Source organism: Cyprinus carpio, chromosome A18 (assembly GCF_018340385.1).
Source record: "Cyprinus carpio isolate SPL01 chromosome A18, ASM1834038v1, whole genome shotgun sequence".
NCBI classification, from domain to species: Eukaryota; Metazoa; Chordata; class Actinopteri; order Cypriniformes; family Cyprinidae; genus Cyprinus; species Cyprinus carpio.
The window spans coordinates 28,848,631-28,875,277 of record NC_056589.1 but is presented as its reverse complement, the minus strand read 5'-3'; the positions used below and the strand labels follow the sequence as shown (position 1 = coordinate 28,875,277).

Here is a 26,647-nt window from a genome sequence, read left to right as displayed (position 1 = left end):
AGAATGCAGTGGTTTCTTCATTAAAAGTTGCTCGTCAGCACACAGAATCAAATAGTTTTACATTACAAAACGAAGGCAAAGTTATTTAACAGTCCGATACGTTTCTTGCGAGACAAAATATGCTTACTTTAAGCAATATTTATGCTGTAAACATTCAGTAAATGATATAAAGCAATGATTTGTCACAATACAGCTTGACTGAGGTGATCTATACATAGTAAGACTCGAAACGTTTGTTTTCAGAAAAGTGCTTCAACCTTCAAAAGATGTACAAAAAAATTATTTTAACAATCATATGGTTTTCAAAAGTAAACAAAAAAACCTGTAAACAAAGTCAAAGTGAGAAAAAGTCATGATTAAGCGCATGATCTGTACAACTAATGATGCCTGGATACGTTTGAATTTCAGCTCGAAAACAAACAAACAAAAGAAAGGACATTATCTGAACAGATCGCCAAAAAAAATAATGGTCTCATTTTGTGCATTTTGGGAAATCTCATCAGCCAAACGGTGCACATCCATAATGCGTGACTTAAAAGCTCATAGTAGAAATATACAATTCCTTAATTATGCTCAAATGCATAGATGTTTAGAGATCTCGTACGTAGAAACATACAGCTGTATGCAGGAGTACATTACAAAACCTTATTTTGTAAACATCGTTAACATACAGATTTGTGATTTTATAACGCCGTGGTCGCCGGATCGTCTCGCAGCCCGACCTCGTTTCCCGCAGAGCCGCATGCACACGTGTGCGCCCCGTGATGCTGTCGCCATGGTTACGCTGTTGCCGTGGCAGCCGGAGTCTAGTCCACTCCATCAAAGCCCTGAGCGTTTTCGATGGCCATGTGCAGCTTCTCACGGAGCTCCTCGAACGTCTCGTACGGAGGGAGATCCAAGCGGTTGAAACTGATGGAGAGACGCATGAATGAGACAGGAGAGAGAGACACACACACACACACACACACACACACACAGATCTCTCACCAGGTGTGCGCTCGGGGCAGTTTGTCCCGCGTGCCCCACTGCTCAATAGTGAACAGCTGCGGCCCGTTGGATCCTGATCAATCAGAGAAACGCAGCACTGCACTTTACCGAACAAACTTTAAAGCCATTAAATGAAGAAGCCAGCACAAACGTTAATATTAATGAGGGGGAGGGGCTTACCGTACAGCTCAGCGAAGCCGTTCATCGGTACGCGGGATGTTCCCGTCACAAACTGCAGCAGACGGATTCGCTTTTCTGCATCCATCAGCAACACCGTCTGAAATACCACCAACAATGAGCCGCTACGTCAAATCGATTCATTCTGATCATCAGTGATTATAGATGTAAGCGTGGTGCAACAGCAATGCAGTGAGTGTCGTCTTATTAAAGCGCTAAAGCTGTGTGTTACAGTGATTTTACCATGGTTAAGAGGGGGTTAGGTACTTGCTAAAGTACCTTGATAAAAATCACTGTTACTGCTGATTTATGGCAAAAGTCAAAATCACAATTATTTTGTTTGTTCAATACTAATATTGTGTTAATTTCGTGATTATTTACAATTGTGCTCACAGACTTCATAAACATCATGCATTTATTGCACTTTTTTTTATGTCTTTTTGACAGTGGATATCCCTGCATATCAAATATAATTCAACTGGAGGGGGAAAAAAGCAATTAAATAAATTATAGATAATGCATATACATAAATGTATATACTGATTTACCTACATAAATGTGATCATGGTTATTTCATGATTATGATTATTATATCACAATTAGTCGAAGACTTTTGAAACATTATGCATTTATTGAACTTTTTTTTTTTTTTAATGTATTCTTAACAGTGGATTTCCTTCAAATTTAAATCCAACTGAAAATAAAATAAAAATAAATAAAACAAATTTACAAAACAAATAAAATAAATAAATAGTAGATGAAAAAAGAAATAAACACTTATTATAAATAACACAAAATTAATTAGACAATTTATATAGATAAAAAATAATAATAATAATAAAAAAAAAAAAAAAAAAAATATATATATATATATATATATATAATATATATATATATAATATATATATACTATATATATATATATAATAATAAAATAAATAAATAAATAAATAAATAAATACATTTATTTGAAAATAAAGTGCAACTATGTGGTTTTAGTGCACTTCTACAAACTCCTGAAAAGTACTAGACATTTAAGTGAGGGTGAAAGTGTACTGCTGTATAGGAAAAGGACATGCTGAATTTATAACAAAAAAGATAAAACAAGAGCAAAACAAGACATTTGTTTCAGCTCAAAGCCAAAAATGTAATTAAAATTACATTTATGAAATAAAAAATTACATTAATCACCCAGACTTGCAAAAGTACAAACGTTTATGTGATTTGACTTTTAATAATAATAAAAAACCAAACAAAATACAATTAAATCTGACCTTCCAGAACCAGATGATGGCGGGGTGATTTGGGTTGTAGCCATTTTTATATTTCGTGTTTTCTCTCCAGTCGTTGACGTCCACGTCTCCTAAACCACACATCAGCAGCTGAGGAACACAGACACGGTCAGGTTCTGAGAGCTCACATGATTCAAGCTACGCACCATCAAAAGTGTCTCACCTCCAGCTCGTTTTCATCAAAGATCTTGATCAGGTCCTGAGGAATCAGCTCGTAGAAACCCTGCAGATAAAACACAAGTCAGTCAAACTCTGGGCGGGCGGCAGTGACCCAAAGCAACCGAACGAGGGTCTGTACCTCCCTGAAGGCCGTCATCTGCCTCTGGATCCGATCTACAAACCTCCACTGCATCACCAGACTGCAAAGAAACACCACAGGACACAGTGTTACATCTTGAAGCCTGTCCCATATATCAGTTGTGTTGTGGTTGGTCTGTGTGCCACTAGATGGCGGTAAAACATACTGAATATACTCCTTTTTGTTGGCGTCATTGATCACAATATCAGCTCCTCCTGGTTTCAGCTCACGCTGGTGCATCTGTGGAAGAGATCGGATCAATATCAGAATATATTTACCTACACAAATCAGTCTTTTAAAAAGAATAGTTTAACCTGAAATGTTTTAGTGACCTAAACAGCTGCCGTATGCTTTCAGAAGTCTCGGACTATAAAGTTGCATGGACTACTTTTAGTGCAGAATAGATCACCTGTCCAAAGAGCTCCTCGTCGACGGTGAACCTGAGGTCCAGATCTGTGGGGTCGTTCTCCAAGATCCATCGCAGGGAGTTGAAGTACTCGCTGTCCTGAAATAACACGACCAGAAACAGTGTGTGATACTAAACTAAAGCTCCACGGGACATTAAGCACATCATTAGTGTTAACAGCACTCTCACTATGTTAAAATATTACTCATACTTCTTACTTATTACCTAGAAGTATTGATTTTTTTTTGGAATGAAATACTACTACTGTACACATTGTATACTATAATAAAGAAAATTTCAAAAAAAAAAAAAAAAAAAAAATAATATATATATATATATATATATATATAGATATATATATATATATATATATATATATATATATATATATATATATATACTTTGACATATAATATATAATTTTTTATAATATATAATTTTTTATTTTTTGTATATAGAAATTGTCTTTTAACAGTGGGTTTCCTTGAAGATTAAATATAACTGAAATAATAAACAAATTAAAAATATATAAAACGTTAAATACAAAAACGAATAAAACCTAATAAATATTTATGTACATAATATAAAAATACTAAATAAATGAAATAAATTAGATTAAAATAAATAAGAGTGACTATGTTGCTGAGGTGCACTTCTACAACCTTTAGGAACATTTATAGGGATAAAAGCAAACACTATATAAAGCATATTTTATACATATATATATATATATGCACACACACACACACACATACAGGGATCCAGGCAAAAAAAAAAAAAAAAAAAAACCTATAAGAAACAAAATCAAGCACCAAATAATTTTTTAAGTGCCATAGACTAAACGTGTTTTATTCATTTATTTATTCATTCATTTTTTTTTTACACTTTAACATTTCAGTCATAATGTTATGTGTTTGTCTCATCATCTCTCGTCTTTATCAGCATTTTAATCCATCTTGTAGATGTCCTGGGAACTAAGGATCTTTTCCAACGTCTTTTCCAACTTGAGAACAATATGCAGTCACAAAGAATTGTATATCACACAGAATCTGTGCCAATATCACGGACCATAATCACATCAGCATCACTTGGCTACTGACTGTAGTCTGGGCTCCTAATCAGTGCATCTTATAAATGTTGTCACACATCCAGTTTGCATTAATATCAAAATAAAAAATAGTTGAATAATATTATTATCACCTCCCATCATTCCTTATTACGACAACAAGCAAATTAACTAAAAAATAAACACTAACAACACATAAAATAATCAAAAAAATCCCCCCTATATATAGTTATTTTTCTAGCTGGCTGATGAGCTTATGGACGCTGAAAGGTTATTCTGAGGTAAATGATTAAGTTAAATGGCATTGTTTACAAGCTTTGCTCCTTCTCTGCTGTTTGAAACACTGAACGAGCAAGATTTCAGTAAGCTGTACTGTATCTTATAATACACCTTTGATGATTATTTGGTACTACAGTAGTAAAGAGAAAGATGTGATGGGTTGAACTGAGCTGCTACAGCGATCTCTCATGCATTTAATTAAAGAGTGCCAATATGGTATTTATTGCTTGTATTACGTTATGAATTTGGCATAATTATAAAGCTGATACTTTGTTTATTATAAAGTTAAACAGCCTTCTAGCTAATTCTGGCACATTGTATGTTTATGTATTATTGATGTGCATTGTCCCTGTCAAATAAACCCGAATAATAATAATAACAACAACAACATACTGCAGAAGTAGTATGCTGTTTAGCAGGTAGTGTAAGTGGACTGATCATATGCTATAGCCACTGTTCTCTCTGAAAAAAAGCACAGCAGTTGCATTCAGAAAACGGATGCTGATTGGTGCATCTGTGCCTGTCACTCACCACTGACTCCATATCCTGTAACGTGATTGGCTTCTGCAGCATCATCTTGTAAAAGGGCCGGATGAAGAATGCTGTGCAGACGAATAAAACAGAATCATTCAAGAGCAACATGTAAACAATGTTCCAGTCCGCATGCATGCAGTCAAATCCTGTGAATATGAGTTGTGGGGGGTTATATTGGTCTTGACAGGTTACTCACCATCCAACAGCTTCCCGTGATAAACGGCCATCCCAGCCACCCGGCCGATGAACTTAAAATAGGACAGGTGGTCCTCATTGCACAGACCTGAGTTGGGGTTGATCTGTAGGGTGTAGTTATCCCTGCAACATTCACATGGCACTGTTTAAAATTCACTTTTTGATTGTGTTATCTAGCACAACACTCAAGAGTGTACCTGAAGGGCCGATCTGACTGAAGTGAATATAAAAGCTGGATCACTCACGTGGCAGAATACTCAAACAGCCCATAATACGGGTTGAACATTTCCTTGGAGATCAGGAAGAACCATTCCCTGGCCACGCCCCCGTAGTCCAGCCCCTTCTCCCCCTCAAACTCCACCCAGAGGCGGGCCTTCAGCAGATCCGAGCGTTTGACGGACAGAATGCGCCGGTATGAATCCTCCAGGACAGCGTTACGCCTCACGTTCAGCTCAAAGCGGTTCGGGATGTCGGCCTGGAGAGCGTAGAAAAGATTTTTTAAGATTTTACTGACTGGATCAAACATGTTAGGTGATTATATGATTAGTTCATATTATACAGTACAGACCAAAAGTTTGGAAACATTACTATTATTAATGTTTTTGAAAGAAGTTTCTTCTGCTCATCAAGCCTGCATTTATTTGATCAAAAATACAGAAAAAAATGTAATATTGTGATATATTATTACAATTTAAAATAATTGTTTTTTAAATTTATTATACTTTAAATTATCATTTATTTCTGTGATGCAAAGCTGAATTTTTAGGATCATTATCACATGATCCTTTAGAAATCATTCTAATATGATGATTCATTATCAAAGTTGGAAACAGTTCTGCTGCTTAATATTTTTTCAGAACATGTGATACTTTTTTAGGATACTTTGATGATGAATAAAAAGTAATAAAAAAAAAAAAAAAAAAAAGAAGCTATGTTTTTAAAATAAAAATATTTTGTAATAACAATATACACTACTGGTCAGTAATTTGGGGTCAGTAATTTGGGGTCAGTAACTTTTTTTTAAATAAAATCAATACTTTTATTCAGCAAGGATGTGTTAAATTGATAAAAAGTGATAGTAAAGAAAATATATTATTAGAATTTTTTTTTTATTTTTAATAAATGCAGTTCTTTTTAACCTTTTATTCATCAAATATATTAGACAGCAGAACTGTTTCCAACACTCATAATAAATCAGAATATTAGAATGATTTCTAAATGATCATGTGATAGACTGGATGTTACATGTGACACTGAAGGCTGGAGTAATGATGCTGAAAATTCAGCTTTGCATCACAGGAATAAATTATTTTTTTAAAGTATATTCAAATAGAAAACTATTATTTTAAGTTGTAATAATATTTCACAATATTACTGTTTTTTCTGTATTTTTGATCAAATAAATGCAGGATTCATGAGCAGAAGAGACTTCTTTCAAAAACATTAAAAATAGTAATGTTTCCAAACTTTTGGTCTGTACTGTAATTCCCAGCTCACACAGAAGAAAAGCTGATTCAGAGGCAAGAAAAGTTTTATGTTTCATGACAGATTCTGAAAACAAACAATGCATGTCTTTAAAATAATGTGCATTGATGAACTGTGCTAAATAAGACCAGGAATGTTTATTAAGAGCATAAACAGGGTCATTTTTTATTTCATGTTGCCTTTAAAGTCATAAAATCAAGTCTATATGGCACTACTGAAAAAAGGTGTCTGCTTTGTTACTTAAAAAAAAATACTCATTGAATTTACTCATTGAATTTTTTTTAAGGTAAGTGGTTGCAATCAATTGATTTTAGCTATATTTATATAAAAAAATTTAGTTGACTAACTTTCAACATTTTTTATTAAATGTAGCTCAAAATAAATTGTTTGCAACCAATTACCTTAAAACATTTGTATTTTTTTTTTTTCAGATGTTCTGAAGGTATTTAATAAACATTCACAATTCAACGAATTCACTAATTTAAAAATCCACTTTGTACTAGATCTTTTAGATCTTAACATTACATAAATTCTGATAACTGTGTGGTTTAGGACAGTTATAAAAAGTTTGACTGTAAAATAAAATATTTTGTTATTATTATGATGTCATACTGATATATAAAAATCAACATTTTTGGCCAAATTGTGTGGTTGTACAAACAAGCACAGCAAACCCGTAGAAAAAAAATTAATATAAATAATAATTATTATTATTGTGATAACTGTGGTGACTCTAACCAACTCGGTTCAAATGAATTGCTGCTCTTCCATAAACCCTGAATTATTTGGCCTAGATGTTGGGATCTGAATGGGACAGGAAAAACCAAAAGGCCTGAGAAGGACAGTGACGTACCGGTTTCTTGAGTTTCTTGCGGAAGTACTCATACTTCTGTTTATAGTCTCTGGAGTAAGGCACGGCCTGAAATAAAGCAGAACACAATCAGTTTGCTAATAATCCATGAGCTCTTATCAGATGCTGAGCGCTCCTGACCCGACAGAGACCATACACCTCATCCTGGACAAATATAACCTCCCCTCCCCTCGTGACACACACAGACCCCTTACAGGAAAACAACGGGAAGAAATGTACAGGGTTTCAGGCTCAGAACTCTTTTAGGAACAAGATATGGCAAAGATCATTGTGCGTTTCAGCAGCTCTCTCGATATGATCCATTAATGTCTCAGTCAGGACCTTTAACAGAAACAGAACACCACTTACTGGACCAGTGACGGCTGAATTCTGAAGCCTTGGATCTTCCCACTGTGTGGTTTTTGTATCTAAAAAAGCAAAACAAAAACCAAATAAAATAAAATAAAAATTGGTATAAAAAAAACAACAAGGTTATAAATAAATAAATGAATAAATAAATGAAACAACAAATAAATAAATGAATAAAACAATACATGAATGAATAAATAAAAAATAAAAAAATAAAAATTTGTATAAAAAGTTGTGAAAATGGTTATAAATAAAATAAAGTTTATAAATAACAGATTTTTGAAATGTTAATAAATATAATAAATAATTTGTAAAAAAAAAAAATATATATATAGAAAGGTTATAATTAAATGTAAATTTACAAATATAAAAATTAAAAAAATATATTTATAAAAAATTAAATAGTAATTTAAAAAAAAAAAAATAGAACAATTATTAAAAATGGTAATAAGTAAAATAAAATTTACATAATAACATAATATACAATTTTTTTTAAATATTACACTATATTATTTAATAGTTTAATATACATAATTTTATATTCATGTAATATAAATGTAACAACTCCAAAAAAAAAAAAAAAAAAAGATTTGTATATATCTGTTACAGATTCCTAGATGTTTTTTGGATTGGCATGCTTCATGCTCATGAATGTGCCACTTACTGTGATCGATGTAGAAGATTCTGCCGTCACTATGTACTCGCTCCTCCCAACCAGGCTGTAGGAGACAACACACACACACACACACACACACACACACACACACACACACACATACACACACCTTTTTAACCTGTCCTGAACACCTCTTCAATTAAATCATATTAAGCACATGACCTCATCTTCTGATTATGACATCATCGTCTTACCGGCAGTGGGCCGAGGTCAGTGGGGTCAAGGGAGACTCTCCTCCTCACTTGCACAGGAACCTTCAGCCGGGGGTCGTCCTGTGATGGAACAGGAAACAGGATGGCAAACACAGGAAGTACATTTTAGAGTGAACAATGGTGGAATCAAACAACGCACAGGAAAAGCAAAACAAACACTTATTGTAGTCTTATACCATGCTATTACCATGAAACAGTGTCATGTCTTGTCTTACCCATGTGGTGGTCTTAGTGTTGTGGTCGATGAAAAAGGGGCGTCCGTTTTGAGCGCTGCGCGCCTCCCATCCGGCCGGCATCGGTCCGGCGTGCTCCGGTGTGTGAGCGCGTGTGTGCTGCGGCGACACATCCGGGGAGAGCAGGGGCGGAGCGTAGCCCGAGGGATTCTGGGAGAGAGACGAGACTCCGCCTGCCACCGCTGCTGCTGCCGCCTCAGAGGGCGGCTGTATGAGCTGAAATACACAGGTCAAAGGTCAGGGGTTTAAGAGATCAGTCTGAGAAATATTCGGCGGTATTATGCCACAAATTAGAACTGCACGCTGGTTTAACAGCTGAAAATAAAGAAATTAGGAACTAATTTTTGTATTATTATTATTAATACATGATAATAAAATAAAATATTTTTCTTATATACTGCTTTTTTTTTTACAGTACAAATATTACAATAGTATTTATTATTTCATTTATTATTTGTGTTTAGTAATAGTAAAAATCATAGTAATTTAATAATAATAATAATAATAATAATAATAATAATAATAATAATAATAATAATAATAATAATAACATTTATTATTGGTCAAACTGTGCGGCAGAACAAACAAGCACAGCAAACCTGTAGCTAAAAAAAGCTAAATAATGATAATAATAATAATACTTTTTAATATTATTATTATAATAGTTATTGTTGTTGTTGTTAAAATGATAATAATTATTATTATTTTTATTATTGTTGATATTATTAAAATCATCAATATTAAAAATACAAAAACAAACAAATAAAACAATAATAATAAAAATAATAATAATTGTTGTTGTTATAATAATAATAATAATTATTATTATTATTATTATTGTTGTTGTTATTATAACTACATAGTCATAATGATATATAAATCACAATAATAACATTTTGTGCCAAATTAATAATAAACATAATAATAATAATAATAATAATAATAATAATAATAATAATAATAATAATTAGTATTATTATAATAATTGTTGTTATTATTTTTAAATCATACTGGTAAGTAAAATCACAAAATTTTTGGGCAAATTGTGCAGCCCTACAAACAAGTAGAGCAAACCTGTAGCATGCATAAATAAATAAACAAACAAACAAATAAATAAATAACTATGTATGCATGTTGTTATATTGTGCAGCAGACAAACAAGCTTTAAATAAATAAATAATCAATCAATCAATCATATTTGATATTGCAACTTGTGGTTTTAATCAGTAAAAAAAAAAAAAAAAAAGTTATTATATTTTTCAGCACCACCACACACGCTATTGATGGAGCTTTCTCTAGAAAGAGGACTGAGACGTACCTGAATGAGAGGCGGTGTCCAGGTTGTTATCCTGCTGTTGTGATTGACGTAATACATTCTCCCTTTACTGTCCTGCTTTTCCTCCCATCCCGGAGGCAGCCCGCCAGACGTGGGTAATAACTACAGGGAAGAACAGAAACCGATAAAGTGAGTGAGGAAATGCAGAGAGGGGTAAAATGAGCAGAGCGAAACACGGAAACAATCCATTACAGATCGTCCGTTTGGTTCATAAATAGCCATCGGTGATGTATTGCGAGGTTCAGGGCATGCTGGGAAATCTGGGGCAGCTAAGATTACACATCATGTGCTGAGAGACTGAGAAACACTGAAACTGGAGCGCACGGCGAGCGCCCGGTCTGGATTCGGACAGACGGAGATATTTATGAATGTTTTAATGCCCTCACCACGGGGTGAACAGGATGCTCTTCCACCGTCAGCGTCTGTCCACTTCCTCTGCGGCTGCCGTGAACCTGCGGCTGATAAAAACACAATCTGAGATGCAACAACACACTCTGTTATGTAACATATTGTTTATACGAAATGTAACAATGTAACGAGCTGCAACATATTCATGTTCCATTTGGATGCTGACTGTTCTATCCGGTGTTCTGCTAAAATTCCCAAAACTTTATATTACTGCACAGAACTCATTAAGGTCAGTTATTAATCTTAGTTTAATTGTCAGATATACTAGTGGAAGGACAAAGGTTCTGAGGTTTTATGAATTATGAATATAGTCAACGTTGAACTCACTTGGAGTATCATAAATCAGTATTTTGCACCCGTCACAAAAACATCAAGACATTGTGATTTTTGTATCGGTAGCTTGATGTGAGGAATATTCCTTATATGTCCCCACATACATTTTGGGATCTTACATCAATGTTTGTAAGAAGTTAGATCATTAGAATGACTTTGATTTGAATTGCTTGAGTCAAGTTTGGAGTTTTTTCGATGTGTTTAATTGTCTTTTCTGCTCACCGAGGCTGCATTTATTTGATCAAAATAACAGTAAAAACAGTGAAATATTACAACATCACAAAACATCCATAAACCATTCTAATATACACAAAAATGTAATTTATTTCTGTGATGCGCAGCTGTATTTTCAGCATCATTACTCCCGTCTTCAGTGTCACATGATCTTCAGAAATCATTCTAATATGCTGATTTGCTGCTCAAGAAACATTTCTGATTATTATCAATGTTGAAAACAGTTTTGCTGCTTCATATTTTTGTGGAAACTGTGATACATTAAAATGTTTAGGTTTCTTTGAGCAAGTTCAAAAGAACAGCATTTATTTGAAATAGAAATCTTTTGTTACATTATACATATCTTCACTTTCACTATCGAAAAATAAAACACACTTCCTCGCGGAATAAAAGCATTCATTTCTTACTTGTCAGAGACTCAGAGACTGTGTGTGTGTGTGTGTGTGTGGACTGACCGTGAGGGACGTGCGTCTGTCGTTCCCGGTCTGCAGTCTGCTGAACTCCTCACAGAATCCCGTGAACTCCATCGGGGAGTGGGGGGGCGGCGGCGAGCGCTCGCTGTGGCTGTTATAAAGCGTGGTCTCATCTGCCGTTATGATCTCCCAGCTCTACAAAACACACACACAGATGTGAAAGTGTGTCGTTTGTCAGGGAGTTTTGAAGAAAGTGTGTGTGTGTGTGTGTGTGCGAGTACCTCAGGTGACTCTCTGCGCTCGTGGTTCTCGCCGTGTTCTGATATTTGTCTGCGTGTGAGGAACGCCCGCTGAGACTCGCTGTGTGTTTCCTGTCTCTGTTCATTGTCTCTTTGACTGTCCCTGTAAATCAGGACAAAACACACACTTCAGCGCTCAGAATGACCAAAAAAGACTCAAATGAAGCAGTGGAGGGCGCCGCTGACCAACAGAGCGCAGGGGAAGGAAATAAGAGGCCTGTCTTGAGTATGACAGGATGATTGACTTCAACAGAGTTTGTGTAGGGAGTAATGGCCTGCTGATCGTTTCCTTAAAAGCTATTGAAAACAAATACATGTCACAAAAAACTCTAAATGATTTGTTTATATCCTGGTTATAAAAAATTTGTTTATATCCTGGTTATAAAAATTATAAAAAAAACTTTTTGAAAAAAAAAAAAAAAAAAAAAGTAAACAAATTAAAACTAAATAAAATAACATAACATAATAATATACATAAAATATATCAAATAAAATCAATCTAAAAACTAAATAAAACTCTACAAAAAACAAACACATGATGTCACAAGAACTGTATTTAGTGGCTCTGATTGATTTGTTTATATCCTAGTTATGAAAACATTTTTTAAGATTTTTTTTAATGACAATATATATATATATATATATATTTTAATTTATATATTTTTTTTTCCCTTTCACTATATATATATATATATATATATATATATATATATATATATATAATATATATATATATATATATAGATAGTGAAAGGGAAAATATATATATAAATAAAAATAAATAAAATAAAATATATTACCAAAAAAAAATAAATACTAAAAAAAAATACAAAATAAATTTGAAAACAAACAAAAATTCAATTAAAATAAAGTAAAATAAAATAAAAAACTACAAATAAAGTTAAAATAAATAAAAAAAGAATAAAATAAAACAAAACTAAATAATAAAATAAAACTAAATAAAATACTGACATTTTAAAAGGTAAAATGTATATTTGAAGCACTAAAAATTGATTTAACAGTAATTATAGTACACAGTGTGATTCAGAAGGTCAAGCTTGACCCTAGCAACACCAAGGTAATGGGGTCGCATTATTTTGAATATGATTGATTGATTGATTGATTGATTGATTATTATTTAGTGTCAGCCAGCTACCACAGCTATATTAAATGGCAAGAAACAAGTGAAAAATAGAAAAAAAGTAAACAAATAAATACCATGTGCCAAACAGAATGAAAGAAAAAGATCAATGCAAATATTTTCATTGCGTACTGGTCTTGTGAATGTTGTTGGTTTTGTGTATGCATGTTTCTAATGTGTGCGTGTTCGTTTGAAGTGGGTGATCATTACTGGATGGTGGGTCTGTGTGCCACTGGGTGGTCCTGCTCTCATGGTTGACGTAGTAGGTTCGTCCCAGGTTATCCTGCCTCTCCTCCCAGCCAGGGGGCAGCGCAGGCAGCTGGTGAGGATGCTGAGGACTGCATAATTCATGAGGCTCCAAAAACTCCCAACCAGGCTGCGAGACAGAAATGAGCAGAGCATTAACAACACAGGGCTGTTACTTTTCTTGGCATGCGATTCTGTCGGAAGATTTGCATGACTTTGCATGAAAAGTAGTTCAGTGGGCTGGTAACTACTATGTGACTTTACGGTGCACAAATTTCATGTAACAGCCGCTCTGGAGCAACTCTGTTCGATCAGGAACGATTAATCTCCGTTTAATCTGATGCTGGCAGCACTTCTGAGCGAGTTTTGGACGTCTGAAATCACGCCTGTATTTTTGAAGCCGACACCAGCATCAACACGACACTCGTACAATGACAGCAGATGGAAAAGTACACATTGACTCTGCTGGTTCTATATTAAAGCTATTGTGTATAAATATAACACATTTGTTGATGCACAAAACAAATGTCACTAGTTTGCCGAGGGCTCTGTTTCTTTTGTTTGGAAACCTGATAAGGCACAATGCTAGTTAAAAAAGAAAAACTAGAACAAAAACTCATTTTCAGTCTGTGTTAAACTCACTGCCATCATGCAAGGATGTTCAGATCATTGCTAGGGCTTTGCTAATGTGTTCTGAATGGTAACTTAGTGACCCAATTTAAATATTGGTCTCTATAGTTATTTTAGTATCAATGAGATTCTATTGGAGTTTTTATTAATAGTTTGAATTAGTTTTTATTTTTATATCATCTTTAATTTTTGTTAAAGTTTTAGTAATATATTGTGCGCTTTAGTGATTTTAATGTCAATATAGTTTTTATTATTTTTTATTTCAGTTTAAGTTTTAGTTAATTTAGTGCATCAGGTTAAACTACATCAAAATAATAAATGTTTCCATGGGAACTTGCTGAACTAAAGTTTAAGTTATTTTATATATATATATATATATATATATATATATATATATATATATATATATATATATATATATATATATATATTTTTTTTTTTAACATTAGTTAACTATAATAACCCTGGATAATAAAATAAAATAAAATAAAATAAAATAAAATAAAATAAAATAAAGCTGCTGAATAAATAAAATAAGGCACCTGAGGTCCATATCAACCTAAATTAATAATAAAATAAATAAAAAAAAACCCTGACCTTAAAGGTAATATCTTTACATGATTTTATGTTTCTCAGTAAAAGTACAAAATGTATATTTGATTTACTAAAAAAAAATATAACAATAGTAATAGTGATGTTTGTATTAGTTAACTTAAATTACATTAAAATTAAACAACAGAATCAAATACAAATAAATGCAGCTGCCATAAATATTAAATGCAACTGACAATCATAATTTCAGATTTTCTCTTTAAGGACATAATAAAGTCTGTCTATCTGTCACTTTTTTCAGAAATAAAAAACCCAGCGCAAGGTCAGAACATGTCTGAAAGCTTTGTGAATCAGGCAGAATTCTACTTAAGGAAACAAAGCATTTATCATTCAAGGACAGGCCCACGACAGAAAAGTGCAGATGGAAAGGGAATATAAAAATGTTTTCACGGCGTCTCCATCCAACACAAATATTTGCAGGATGTGCTGCTGCAAACGACATCACTAAAGGTACTTCTCATAAACTAATCAGACCACATGAGACACAGTCAAAGCTGCTGGAAATCATCAAATCATCAAATATACAGTACAGACCAAAAGTTTGGAAACATTACTATTTTTTATGTTTTTGAAAGAAGTTTCTTCTGCTCATCAAGCCTGAATTTATTTGATCAAAAATACAGAAAAAACAGTAATATTGTGAAATATTATTACAACTTAAAATAATAGTTTTCTATCTAAATATACTTTAAAAAAATAATTTCTTCCTGTGATGCAAAGCTGAATTTTCAGCATCATTACTCCAGCCTTCAGTGTCACATGTAACATCCAGTCTATCACATGATCATTTAGAAATCATTCTAATATTCTGATTTATTATGAGTGTTGAAAACAGTTCTGCTGTCTAATATATTTGATGAATAAAAGGTTTAAAAAGAACTGCATTTATTCATAATAAAAAAAAAATTCTAATAATATATATTCTAATAATATATTTTCTTTACTATCACTTTTTATCAATTTAACACATCCTTGCTGAATAAAAGTATTGATTTTATTTAAAAAAAAAAGAAAGAAAAAAAAAATTACTGACCCCAAATTACTGACCAGTAGTGTATATTGTTATTACAAAATATTTATATTTTAAAAACATAGCTTCTTTTTTTATTTTTTTTTACTTTTTATTCATCAAAGTATCCTAAAAAAGTATCACATGTTCTGAAAAAATATTAAGCAGCAGAACTGTTTCCAACTTTGATAATGAATCATCATATTAGAATGATTTCTAAAGGATCATGTGATAATGATCCTTAAAAATTCAGCTTTGCATGACAGAAATAAATGATAATTTAAAGTATAATAAATTGAAAAACAATTATTTCAAATTGTTATAACATATCTCAATATAAAATTTTTTTTTCTGTATTTTTGATCAAATAAATGCAGGCTTGATGAGCAGAAGAAACTTCTTTCAAAAACATTAAAAATAGTGATGTTTCCAAACTTTTGACCTGTACTGTACATACAGCTACATGTACCGTATACAGCCATACAACCTTCAGCTCTGACTTTAATCATTATTATATTATGTAGCCTCTTGCAACTTTAACACTTTCTAGTTCTTTTAAAGAACATTCTGTGATTCTAAAATGAAAATGTTGTGTTTGTCACCAAAGCTTGCGCTTGTGTGCATCGCTCTTACATCCAGACTCTCGATCTGTTCAGCTGGGTCGTCCTCTGTGTCGTTGTTTTTGGGCAGGTACGTCATCTTCAGTCGCAGATTACCTTTCACCCTCGACTTGTGACTGTACCGAAAGAGTTAAACAAACACATCAGCAGAAGACCTACCTCAAATTACTAGAAAAACATAGTTTTACACATAAAACTCCACTGAAGTGTATCAGAAGTGTTGACATGTACATGTTTGAAATGTAAACAGTTCACAGTTACGTGACGTCATAGTAGGTCGGAGGGCTTCTCACAACAACAACAACAACAGAGTTAAGTCAGTGAGCGTTAGGTTAAAAACCATCATGTTTGGGGAACAAAGCAGGTATCCAGGCAGAAAAATCTCCGGCTGACCTTCTCGGGTGCAACAGGAAGTCCTTGAATGTGTACGGCCTTTCATTGTTAGGATTTTCTGTCTGTGGATATAAAAAAGATAAAAATATATAAATGCATAGAAATATACATATGGGTATTGCCTAAAAAGAATTGCCATTATTTGTGTAATTCAACTCAGTGTAAATATCAGTCTATATATATATATGCATTATTGTAGCATTTAAAAAATAAATAAATATTTATATTTACTATAAATACTACAGTTACTATATAGGCATTAATTTTGCATTTATTATTAATTTTGCATTTATATAAAATTAATGTGCGCACACACACACACACACACACACACACGCACATATACATATATATATATATATATTAATATTAATTTGTCTTTTTTTGTCTAAATAAATACATTCATATTTATTTTTATTTATGTAGACTATATATATATATATATATATATATATATATATATATATGTGTGTGTGTGTGTGTGTGTTCATTTTGTATTATTATAATTTTGTGTGTGTGTGTGTGTGTGTGGCTGATTTCTTCAGCCTCAAAAATAATTCCATTCAAATTTCAAAATAAACATTATTCAATACAAATAACCATTACTGAAAATAGTCTACAAGGTAAAGAGTAAAGTTGTTCTGGATATTTTTAAGTCCTAATGTTTATGATCACTCAGCCAACCAACACACACACACACACACACACACACACACACACACACACACACGTATGTACATATATATAGAAAGAGTTTAATGTTCACAGTGACTAATAATGAGCCACCACTGGGCTCCTCCAAAACCACAAGGTCTATTTTACGACACCATGTTCGTGTCTCTGAAATGTCTCTGAAGACATATTTTTAGAAGGTCCACCTCATAACACCTACATTAATGACAATAAAAGTCAGCAGCTTCAACAAAACACACACAATATAATGATGAGAAACACTCACAGGGATCTGGTGCAGAGGAACATCCACTTGTCCGAGGAAGTCGTCCCTCGTCTGCAGAGAATCAAGAAAACACAGAACACACATGTCAGAGATTCTGTCACAGAAACAACTGGACATAACACATACAAAATCAACAAAACATACTTATACTAAGCTTGTCTGACATCAGTCTCAATTAGAGATAAACCGATACTATATTTCTCATCTGATACCGATAGCCGATTATTCAGAATGATATCTGCTGATACAGATACTGTTTAGGTTTCTTAAGGGAAAAACAACTCCTAACTAATGCTGTAAAATATACAGGAGTCCTATCACTTTGTACATAATACAGAGTAGCATAGTGTTACATTCTTTTAAGTTTGAAAACGACATTTATAATGTGAATTTTAAAATAAAATGTACAGGTTTTGAAAGCTGAGACTTGTTTTGTATCATAAGTAACAAAGCACAAATCTCTTGGCGATTATTGGATGAGAGGTGTGTTAAAAATAATGTTAGATGAAGGGAAAACCAAGGATCTGGCAACCCTGGCTTGAACTACAGCTAACCTTCCCAACATGCTCCACAAAAATGTTATATTTTCTCTAAAATTTTCACACCCCAAAACAAAACAAAAAAAACATTCTTCACAAAACAAACATTTTGACATGTTTTTCCATCCTCTTTTAATTAACAGGACATAATCAGCCCTGATCATCCACTGTTTTTAAACAATCGGCCGATTATTGGCCAATATATCGGTGCCGATCTCAATGTGTTATCTGCTCACAGCATGCAGGATTCTGAAACTATCACTCTTCTTACATCTTTTGACTTTACTTTGTTTTTTGCTTTTCAAAAAACAAACAAAAACACGTTTTGAGAGTCCAAAAGCATTAACAGCATGACTAAGCCTGTTAGAATGCAGTTAAAATGCCTCTATAATTCAACTTATGAAAGCAAAAAATATCTCTGTATAGGCTTTTGTTCTTTATATTCATAAGATATGATATAGTTAAGTAACATCACACATGCAAGCATGCCACTTTCCTGAATGTTAGCGTGAGCGCCATCACAAATAAGATATACATTTTATACAACAGTTAAAAAAAACAAGAAGTTAATATGAAGCGAGTTATATTTCAGTCACAATATTGTCTGCTTTTTTTCTATTTTGCCAACAAAAATAGCCAGATCAGAACATTTGCATGTCTCAAGAGTAACACTGTAACAACTAATCATCGAAGTCAATGACTCAACAATCCATTCATAAAGATTACACTTGCACATTTCTAAATGAATCAGCTGTTTTAAACGAATCGTTTGAATAAATGATTCAATGAATCACTCATTTAAAACAGGGACATGCCGCCACCTACTGGTGTTTTAGTGTCATATTTATATATCCATGACAGGCCTTAACCAGTCAAGGTACCAGCATAAAAATACACAAAATATCATTTAATTTTAATTACTGAAAAAATCCCACAAAAAAACAAAAACATTTTTTTCAATATCACACACCCCTACAAGAACACCCTAATATGAACACTGCTTCATATCAAAGCAGACCATCATAAAACACACACACACACACACACACACACACACACACAGGCCGTTCATCTACTGCAAATCACTAGAAGTGAACACTTGAATCAGACATAAAGCTCAGTGTGTTCTGAAGACTGAGCTTATCTGAGACTGTACAGTGCGCTCATTGTTTACAGAGATATAAATACATGTGTTATATATAAACAAGGTTTAATAACGGTAGACTTCGCAGTGGTCTATCCCTCAGACTGTGAGCGAGCAGCACAAATAGAGTGAAGGTAAAAGCAGGCTGAGAGAGAGAGAGAGAGGGAAAACAAAGGGAGCGAGAAAGAGAGAGAGAGAGTTTGTTTTCGAATCAAAATCATTCCCATCCTCAAACCTTTTCCAGCTGCTGCTATTTATTTCAACGGCTGGCTTCCATGAAGCATTTTAAATACATTTTATACCACGTTTTATACACACACTGTCATTACGCTAACCGAAACAATATGACAAGTTAAATACACATCACCTAAATGAGGCCTAAATGCCTTCAGTGTTCAGAACGCTGTCAGATGTTTCGTTTTATGGTAGTGAGGGCAGAACGAAATAACGATTGACCTTGTGCTAAAACGTGTCCACCTACATGCAATATATGACTTCCTTGCAAATGACTTACTCGCTATCAAAGGGTCGTTCAGGTTTTTACAGCGCTTATAAAGCCGTGATGATGACTAAAACACAGATCCTCCCTCAATCTTAAGATAAACCTCACATATTCCTGTTTGTTCTGTATTCGGGTCAAACCACAGAGCGGTTCTGCCACTCCGCCGGGCCCCAGATGAGACGACAGACTCAATGAAATGAAAGCACGCTGGGAGAAAGCTCTGTTAGTGTCATCTCAGTTATTAAGCTAGATACGACAAAAAGTACTGTATAATTACAGTGTTTTATAAAGACACATAGTTTATTTGTATATTAAATAGTTTTTTAATGCCTATGAAACTGTATTTTGCAAGTCTTTTTAATTTTAAAATTCTATGTTAAAATTGTGTGTGTGTATATGTGACCCTGGACCACAAAACCGGTCATAAGGGTCAATTTTTTAAAATTGAGATTTATACATCGTCTGAAAGCTAAATAAATAAGCTTTCCATTGATCGGACAATATTTGGGCGAGATACAACTATTTGAAAATCTGGAATCTGAGGGAGCAAAAAAATCTAAATATTGAGAAAATCATCTTTAAAGTTGTTCAAATGAAGTTCTTAGCGATGCATATTACTAATCAAAAAATAATCTTTGATATATTTATTGCAGGAAATTTACAAAATATCTTCATGGAACATGATCTTTACTTAATATCATAATGATTTTTGACATAAAAGAAAAATTTATAATTTTGACCCATACAATGTTTTTTTGGCTATTGCCAATTATTATTATTATTATTATTATTATTATTTTTTTTATTTATTTTTTTTATCTCAACATGAGGCATAGTTCATGTACATAATTTCCCACACATATAATATTTCCATAAATAAATTACAATTAAATAATACAATTAAAATGAAATAAATGAAGACAGAAAATGAAATAATTAAAATTAAATAAATAAAAATTAAATAAATGACAACTCAAACTAACACGTGGAAATGAAACGCAAAATAAATAACAGTATTTTAGTTTTATAGTTTTTATTTTAGTTTTATTTCTTTATTTTCTTCTTTAATAAACAAAATAACGATATAAGAAAGAAAGAAATAAAGAAGAAAATAAATCTCTCTCTCTCTCTCTATATATATATACATATATGAAAATTGTTAGGACATGTAAAAATTGTGACACGCAGTAATAGTACTGTAGTATATTATAGTACAGCATAGTACAGAATTTGCAGAATGCTGACATAGTTTGCAAGAGTATAATATAGCAGGTATACTACCATAAACTACAGCAAGTACACACTTTCCTCCATTGTGAAACAAGGCAACATGTTAGCGAGGCAAAAATGGAAAAATGTAGTCAAACTATCTGTATACAATCAGTCCCGTCTGTCCCGGTAATGAGAAGGAAAACAGTAAATGATGCCAAACATTTGAAGAAACTTAATGAAGGAGGCTCAAAGTGAACATTTTCTGCTGCAAGTGGTTCGTGACTGCGGATTAACTACTGCAAAACACCTGAAAACATTTCCTCACGATCACATTGAACAAAGATTGTGTTCATTTCTGATCTTTCAGGAGACGTTTTATGTAAAACTAAAAGGACAGAGTTTGTTGTGCATCCAGTGGCCTTATGGAAACTCTGTATGCAGAAGAGAAACCCTGCAAAAGATAAGCAAACGAATCCCAGGCTTTCAAGACAGTAAGCATAATAATCCAAAACATCAATTTTGATTTGCAGGTATGACAACGGCTGTGAAAATGAGATCTTAAAATGTTAAGTTAACATTAAATGGCATTCACAACTCATTTTATTTCCTTAAACGTGATGCATTTTGCATTGAAATATTAAATGTGACAAAACCGACACAGACATTTGCAGTATATTAACCAGAATTAAATTGCTGCATAACTATTAAAACAATTATATACATTGTAGAAGGGCTGCATTACTTAAAACAGCATCCTAATTGCATTTCAATGAAAGATTTGTTTCTAAATACATTGTAGTGAGTCATGCACAAAAGACCAGGAACGAGTACAAGGTCTCAATCAAGCAGCTGTTACAGAGAGAGATCTAATTATTTTCATAAATCCATTAGGTTTTCAAGCACTGTGGGAGGAGAGACACTGCTGAAGAGATCACGAGTGCTGCGCTGTTGACTGAGAAGAGCTGATCAAGCACAGAAAGCGCTGTGGAAAAACACAACACATTCACACACCAACAAACCCCCCGGCGCTCGTACACACACACATCTGACGGCTCTTTAGGAGCGCTGCTGATTGCATTGACCTTTGGCAGAGGTCACACAGTCATGTGTTAATCATTCCCGTCAGCGAGCACTAGGTGTGACAGTGTCCTTATGCGGGAAACTGAAAAAACTGTGATCGACAGTTGGACCCGAGCCCCAATCTGGACCTGCTCTACACATTTCTACAGCAGAAGACCTGGAGACAGGATCATGTCTGATTAAAACCAGCTTTCTGAACAAGCAATATTCAGTCTAGATTGCAGAAAACTACATGAATTACACACTGAACCAGCATTGCACAGCTACTTTATCCTTCATGTCCATTTAAACCAGCGGGTTCTCAAACAGAGAACCACAAGATGATAAGACAAAGAAAAATTAAGATTAAAACCGAAGATTTTAACGATTTAATTTGATATATTTATTTAGTTCCAAAATAAATTTATTTATTAATTTTTTTCTTCTTTTAAAAAAGAGTCAAGGTTTTGGTTCCTGAAAAACCTGTATATATGAAAAAAGACACAAGTAACTTTATTAAAATCGAGAAGAAAGAAAAAAGCATGTATATTACCTTAAAAAAATTACAATATAAAAAGATATTGCTGAGAAATTGCTATTAGTTAGTAAAAAAATAATATAATAATAGATATTAGAATTTTTGATATTTGAACTATTTTACTATATGTAATTATTTTGCTTATAATTATAATATTTAATTATTTTTATATAGTGCTACACCTAGTGGATATCTAGACCTAAAAAAGTTAAGGAATTTATTAAACTTTAAAAAGTAATACGTATTTAAATATTTTTTATTTACATCAGGTACAATTAGCTAGGAAATTGCTATTACTCAGTAAAATAAACAAACAAACAAACAAATATATATTTATTCTGGAAACACGAAGTTAATTATTTTAACTATTTTAATAAATTTAATTGTTTTACTTTAAGTATTTTATTCAATTATTTTTATTAGTGCTGTCAAACGATTAAACACATCCAAAATAAAGGTTTTTGTTTACTAATATATGTGTGTGTACTGTGTATATTTATGTATGTATGTTATATATATATATATATATATATATATATATATATATATATAGATATATATATATTAGGGCTTGCATTGATTATGACAAAAATCATAATTGTCGCTTATTCCCTTGAAATTGTAATTGCGATTATTAACACAATTATCACAATTTACATGATTGATGTTATACCATTGTTTGATGCAACTGCATGCCATATTTTTATATGACAATAAACATGCTGAAACACTCTAACTGAAAAACGTTTAGTGCTTTTCTATAGTATTAAGGCTCAAATGTCAAACTATACATCGGATTGGTTTCTTCTTTAAATTATAAAAAAAGTAAAAAATATGATGGTATTAATAATGTTATACTAAAACTAAAACAATGGGAAAAAAAAACCCTTAAGATAACATGTTAGAAAGAAAAAAAAAACATCTTAAGTGTGCAGAATAACATAAGTGGACTTTGAACGATTAATTGCCATTTTGTACGATTGCGTAATTGTGGCATCCATAATTGTAATCGCGATTAGAAATTCGATTAATTGTGCAGCCCTAATATATATATATATACACATACACATACATACACACACATATAAATATTCTGAATATATATACAAGTATGTTTGTGTATTTATATATACATAATAAATATACATATACCAAACAAACTTTTTTTTTTGGATGCAATTTAATGTTTGACAGCACTAATTTTTAAATGTTGTCAGTTTACATACATTTATATATATTGTCTGTAAATAAATAATAAAATGTTTGTTTTGGACAACTGGGGGCCTCAGAATCAAAAAGACATCTCTATGAATTGAATTTCTCATATGTAGATACCATCTGACTGTTGAATCCAAAGCAGCTCATAACATAAACACACCGAATCAAATTACTTTGAGAGGTTCCCAGATCCCTTGGCCGAGCACAAGCTCTGTTTCTGTGGAAAACTGATCCCAGGTATAGTCCTGGACCATCATTTCATCAGCTTAATGATATAGTATTGTATTGTCTTGCTGTTGCTGCCATTTACCCAAAGTACTTTCTAAACATCTGAAAGAGCTATCAGAAGAACTATAAGTGTTTGAACATCACAAATAGGATGCACAAACATCCAGCATGTTGAAATTACAGCCCTGAATTTAGATTAGATTACATAAGTAAAGGTAACAGCGCTGTTAATTGCTTGCGTGACCCGTTTATAACATGCTGTAAAATCAGAAGCAGAGAGAGTGAGTGAAAATGAAATAAGTGCAGTGAGCGAGACACCTGATGCTCTGAAAACATACCAACAGCTAAGTAGGCACCCGCTGGGCAGCAAACATGTTATCCTTTACTGCAAAGGAATCACATCGTTTGGCCCCCGTCTCCCTGACACTCATCTTCTCCCCCATCAGCTGGCCTTTGGCCCAACAGCTGACGGACAGCCATGTGCAGCCCCTGCATATCATGCTGAATCCCGAGAGCTGGCCGGCGTGGTACTCGGCCAGACTAACTGGAGTCAAGCAGAGTATTTTTCAAAGCTGTGTATTTATAGACCTATGGCTGGGGGAGGCTTAGGGACCACGGTCTATAATTATTCCAGAGGTAAATACATACAGTGATCCCTCAGAGTGAAAACAAATTAATAAAAACTGAAAAAGCCTCTAAAATGCGACATGCATGCATGCAACTAGCTTATCTACTCTGCATTTTTAAAGTGCCTGTGTATGAGCCAATCTGCCTAAATAGAAATGATACCTAAGGTAAATACAGTGATCACTTGGAGTGTGTAAAAATATAAATAATAAAAAAGCCTCTAAAATGTGACATGCATGTAACTGGTTTAGCTACAATGCATTTAAAAAAAAAATTTTTCATAAGCCAACCTGCCTAAAGGGATTTTTGCATATATATCTCAGTGTATATATGAGTAACACACAAATATAAATTATAGACTGTAATTAAAGTGTTTCATAATCCCAAACTCATGCTAAAATTATGCATATCTGCATATCTTTAAACTTTAAAAGGAAAGCTTTGCATGCAGGATCAACTTCCTGAATAGTTATGGTGCATATTTGCTCAGTCATTGCAAAACTATTCAGAGACGAGAAAGCTATCATTGCAAATAATCTCTTCATTGGAATCATACACAGCTCTACAAATAAAGCATAGAGTCTACAAATACATTTGAATGCAATTTTAGGGCGAAGTATTATTTACACTCACTGACTTTAAATTTGCGTGCTTGAAAGTGCAATATAAAACCGAGTTAATCAACATGTGCATTCTCATTTTTTTATGTGCTAATAGATGGAAAGGCTTACGGTAGCATTTCTCTCTGTGCAGGTTGCAACATGATCCGTTTCATTGTTTATGCTGTTGTCCTGCAGGGTGTTTGATTTTCTTGCACCTGTGCCGTGAGAAACATGGATGTGTACGTGCGGAGTGCCGTTTTTGGAGTGCACATCTGCAGCATTTGAAACGTGACAAGAAATCTCAGCGTTCGCACAGGGTACCTCCAAAGAAATACTCCTGTGAAGGACGCGATGCGCGCATTTCAATGAACGATTCTGAAGATTTATTCTAAATACATTTGTAGTAATTCATGCACAAAAGACCAAGATGAAGTAACAAGGTCTCAATCAAGCAGCTGTTTACAGAGAGAGTATCTAATTATTTTCATAAATCCATTAGGTTTTCAATCACCTGTGGGAGTGAGAGTACACTGCTGAAGCGAGATCACGATTGCCTGCGCGGTTTGACTGAGAATATCTGATGCACGCACAGAAAGCGGCTGTGGAAAAACACACCACAATTCACCACACCAATCAAACCCCCCGGCGCTCGACAACACTCAACAAGTCCCACCGACACAGCTGAACGGCTCTTTAGGCAGCGCTGCTGATTGCATTGACCTTTGGCAGAGTGTTCACACAGTCTGTGGTAATCATTCCCGTCGTGAGCGAGCACTAGGTGTGACAGTGGTCCTTATGCTGGAAACTGAAAAAACTGTGATCGCCAGTTGGAACCTAGATCCAATCTGGACCTGCTCTACACATTTCTACCGTCAGAAGACCTTGAGACAGTATAACGTCTGATAAAACCGCTTTCGTCTGACAAGCAATATTTCAGTCCTAGATTGCAGAAAACTACAATGAATTACACACTTAACACATTGTTGCACAGCTACTTTATCCTTCATGCCATTTAAAACCAGCGGTTCGGCAAACAGAGAACCACAAGATGAGAAGACAAAGAAAAAATTAAGATTAAACCGAAGATTTTAAACGATTTAATTTTGATATATTTATTAGTTTCCAAAATTAATTTAGTTATAAATTTTTGTTCCTTCTTTTTTTTTAAAGAGTCAAGGTTTTGGTTCCTTAAAACCCTGTATATATGAAAAAGACAAAAGTGAACTTTATTAAAATCGAAAAGCAAAAAAAAAGCATGGATCTTAATTAAACAAAATTACAATATAC

General features: G+C 33.2%; 1 protein-coding gene across 1 annotated transcript in view; it reads right to left on the bottom strand.

Moving 5' to 3' along the window:
* Positions 1–26,647, bottom strand: part of LOC109093716 (E3 ubiquitin-protein ligase NEDD4-like) — a 40,841-nt gene that overhangs the window by 173 nt on the left and 14,021 nt on the right. The window contains 25 exon segments of the mRNA XM_042775743.1: positions 1–909; positions 988–1,060; positions 1,168–1,264; positions 2,439–2,546; positions 2,620–2,679; positions 2,755–2,815; positions 2,921–2,994; positions 3,164–3,259; positions 5,037–5,107; positions 5,236–5,357; positions 5,480–5,709; positions 7,573–7,638; positions 7,939–7,997; positions 8,603–8,657; positions 8,809–8,886; positions 9,042–9,275; positions 10,378–10,497; positions 10,782–10,853; positions 11,826–11,978; positions 12,065–12,185; positions 13,434–13,450; positions 13,453–13,599; positions 16,354–16,456; positions 16,734–16,795; positions 17,692–17,742. The exon segment at positions 1–909 is cut by the window's left edge and continues 173 nt beyond it. Of these exon segments, the coding sequence (XP_042631677.1) occupies positions 807–909; positions 988–1,060; positions 1,168–1,264; positions 2,439–2,546; positions 2,620–2,679; positions 2,755–2,815; positions 2,921–2,994; positions 3,164–3,259; positions 5,037–5,107; positions 5,236–5,357; positions 5,480–5,709; positions 7,573–7,638; positions 7,939–7,997; positions 8,603–8,657; positions 8,809–8,886; positions 9,042–9,275; positions 10,378–10,497; positions 10,782–10,853; positions 11,826–11,978; positions 12,065–12,185; positions 13,434–13,450; positions 13,453–13,599; positions 16,354–16,456; positions 16,734–16,795; positions 17,692–17,742 (2,433 nt within the window). The 3' untranslated portion in view covers positions 1–806.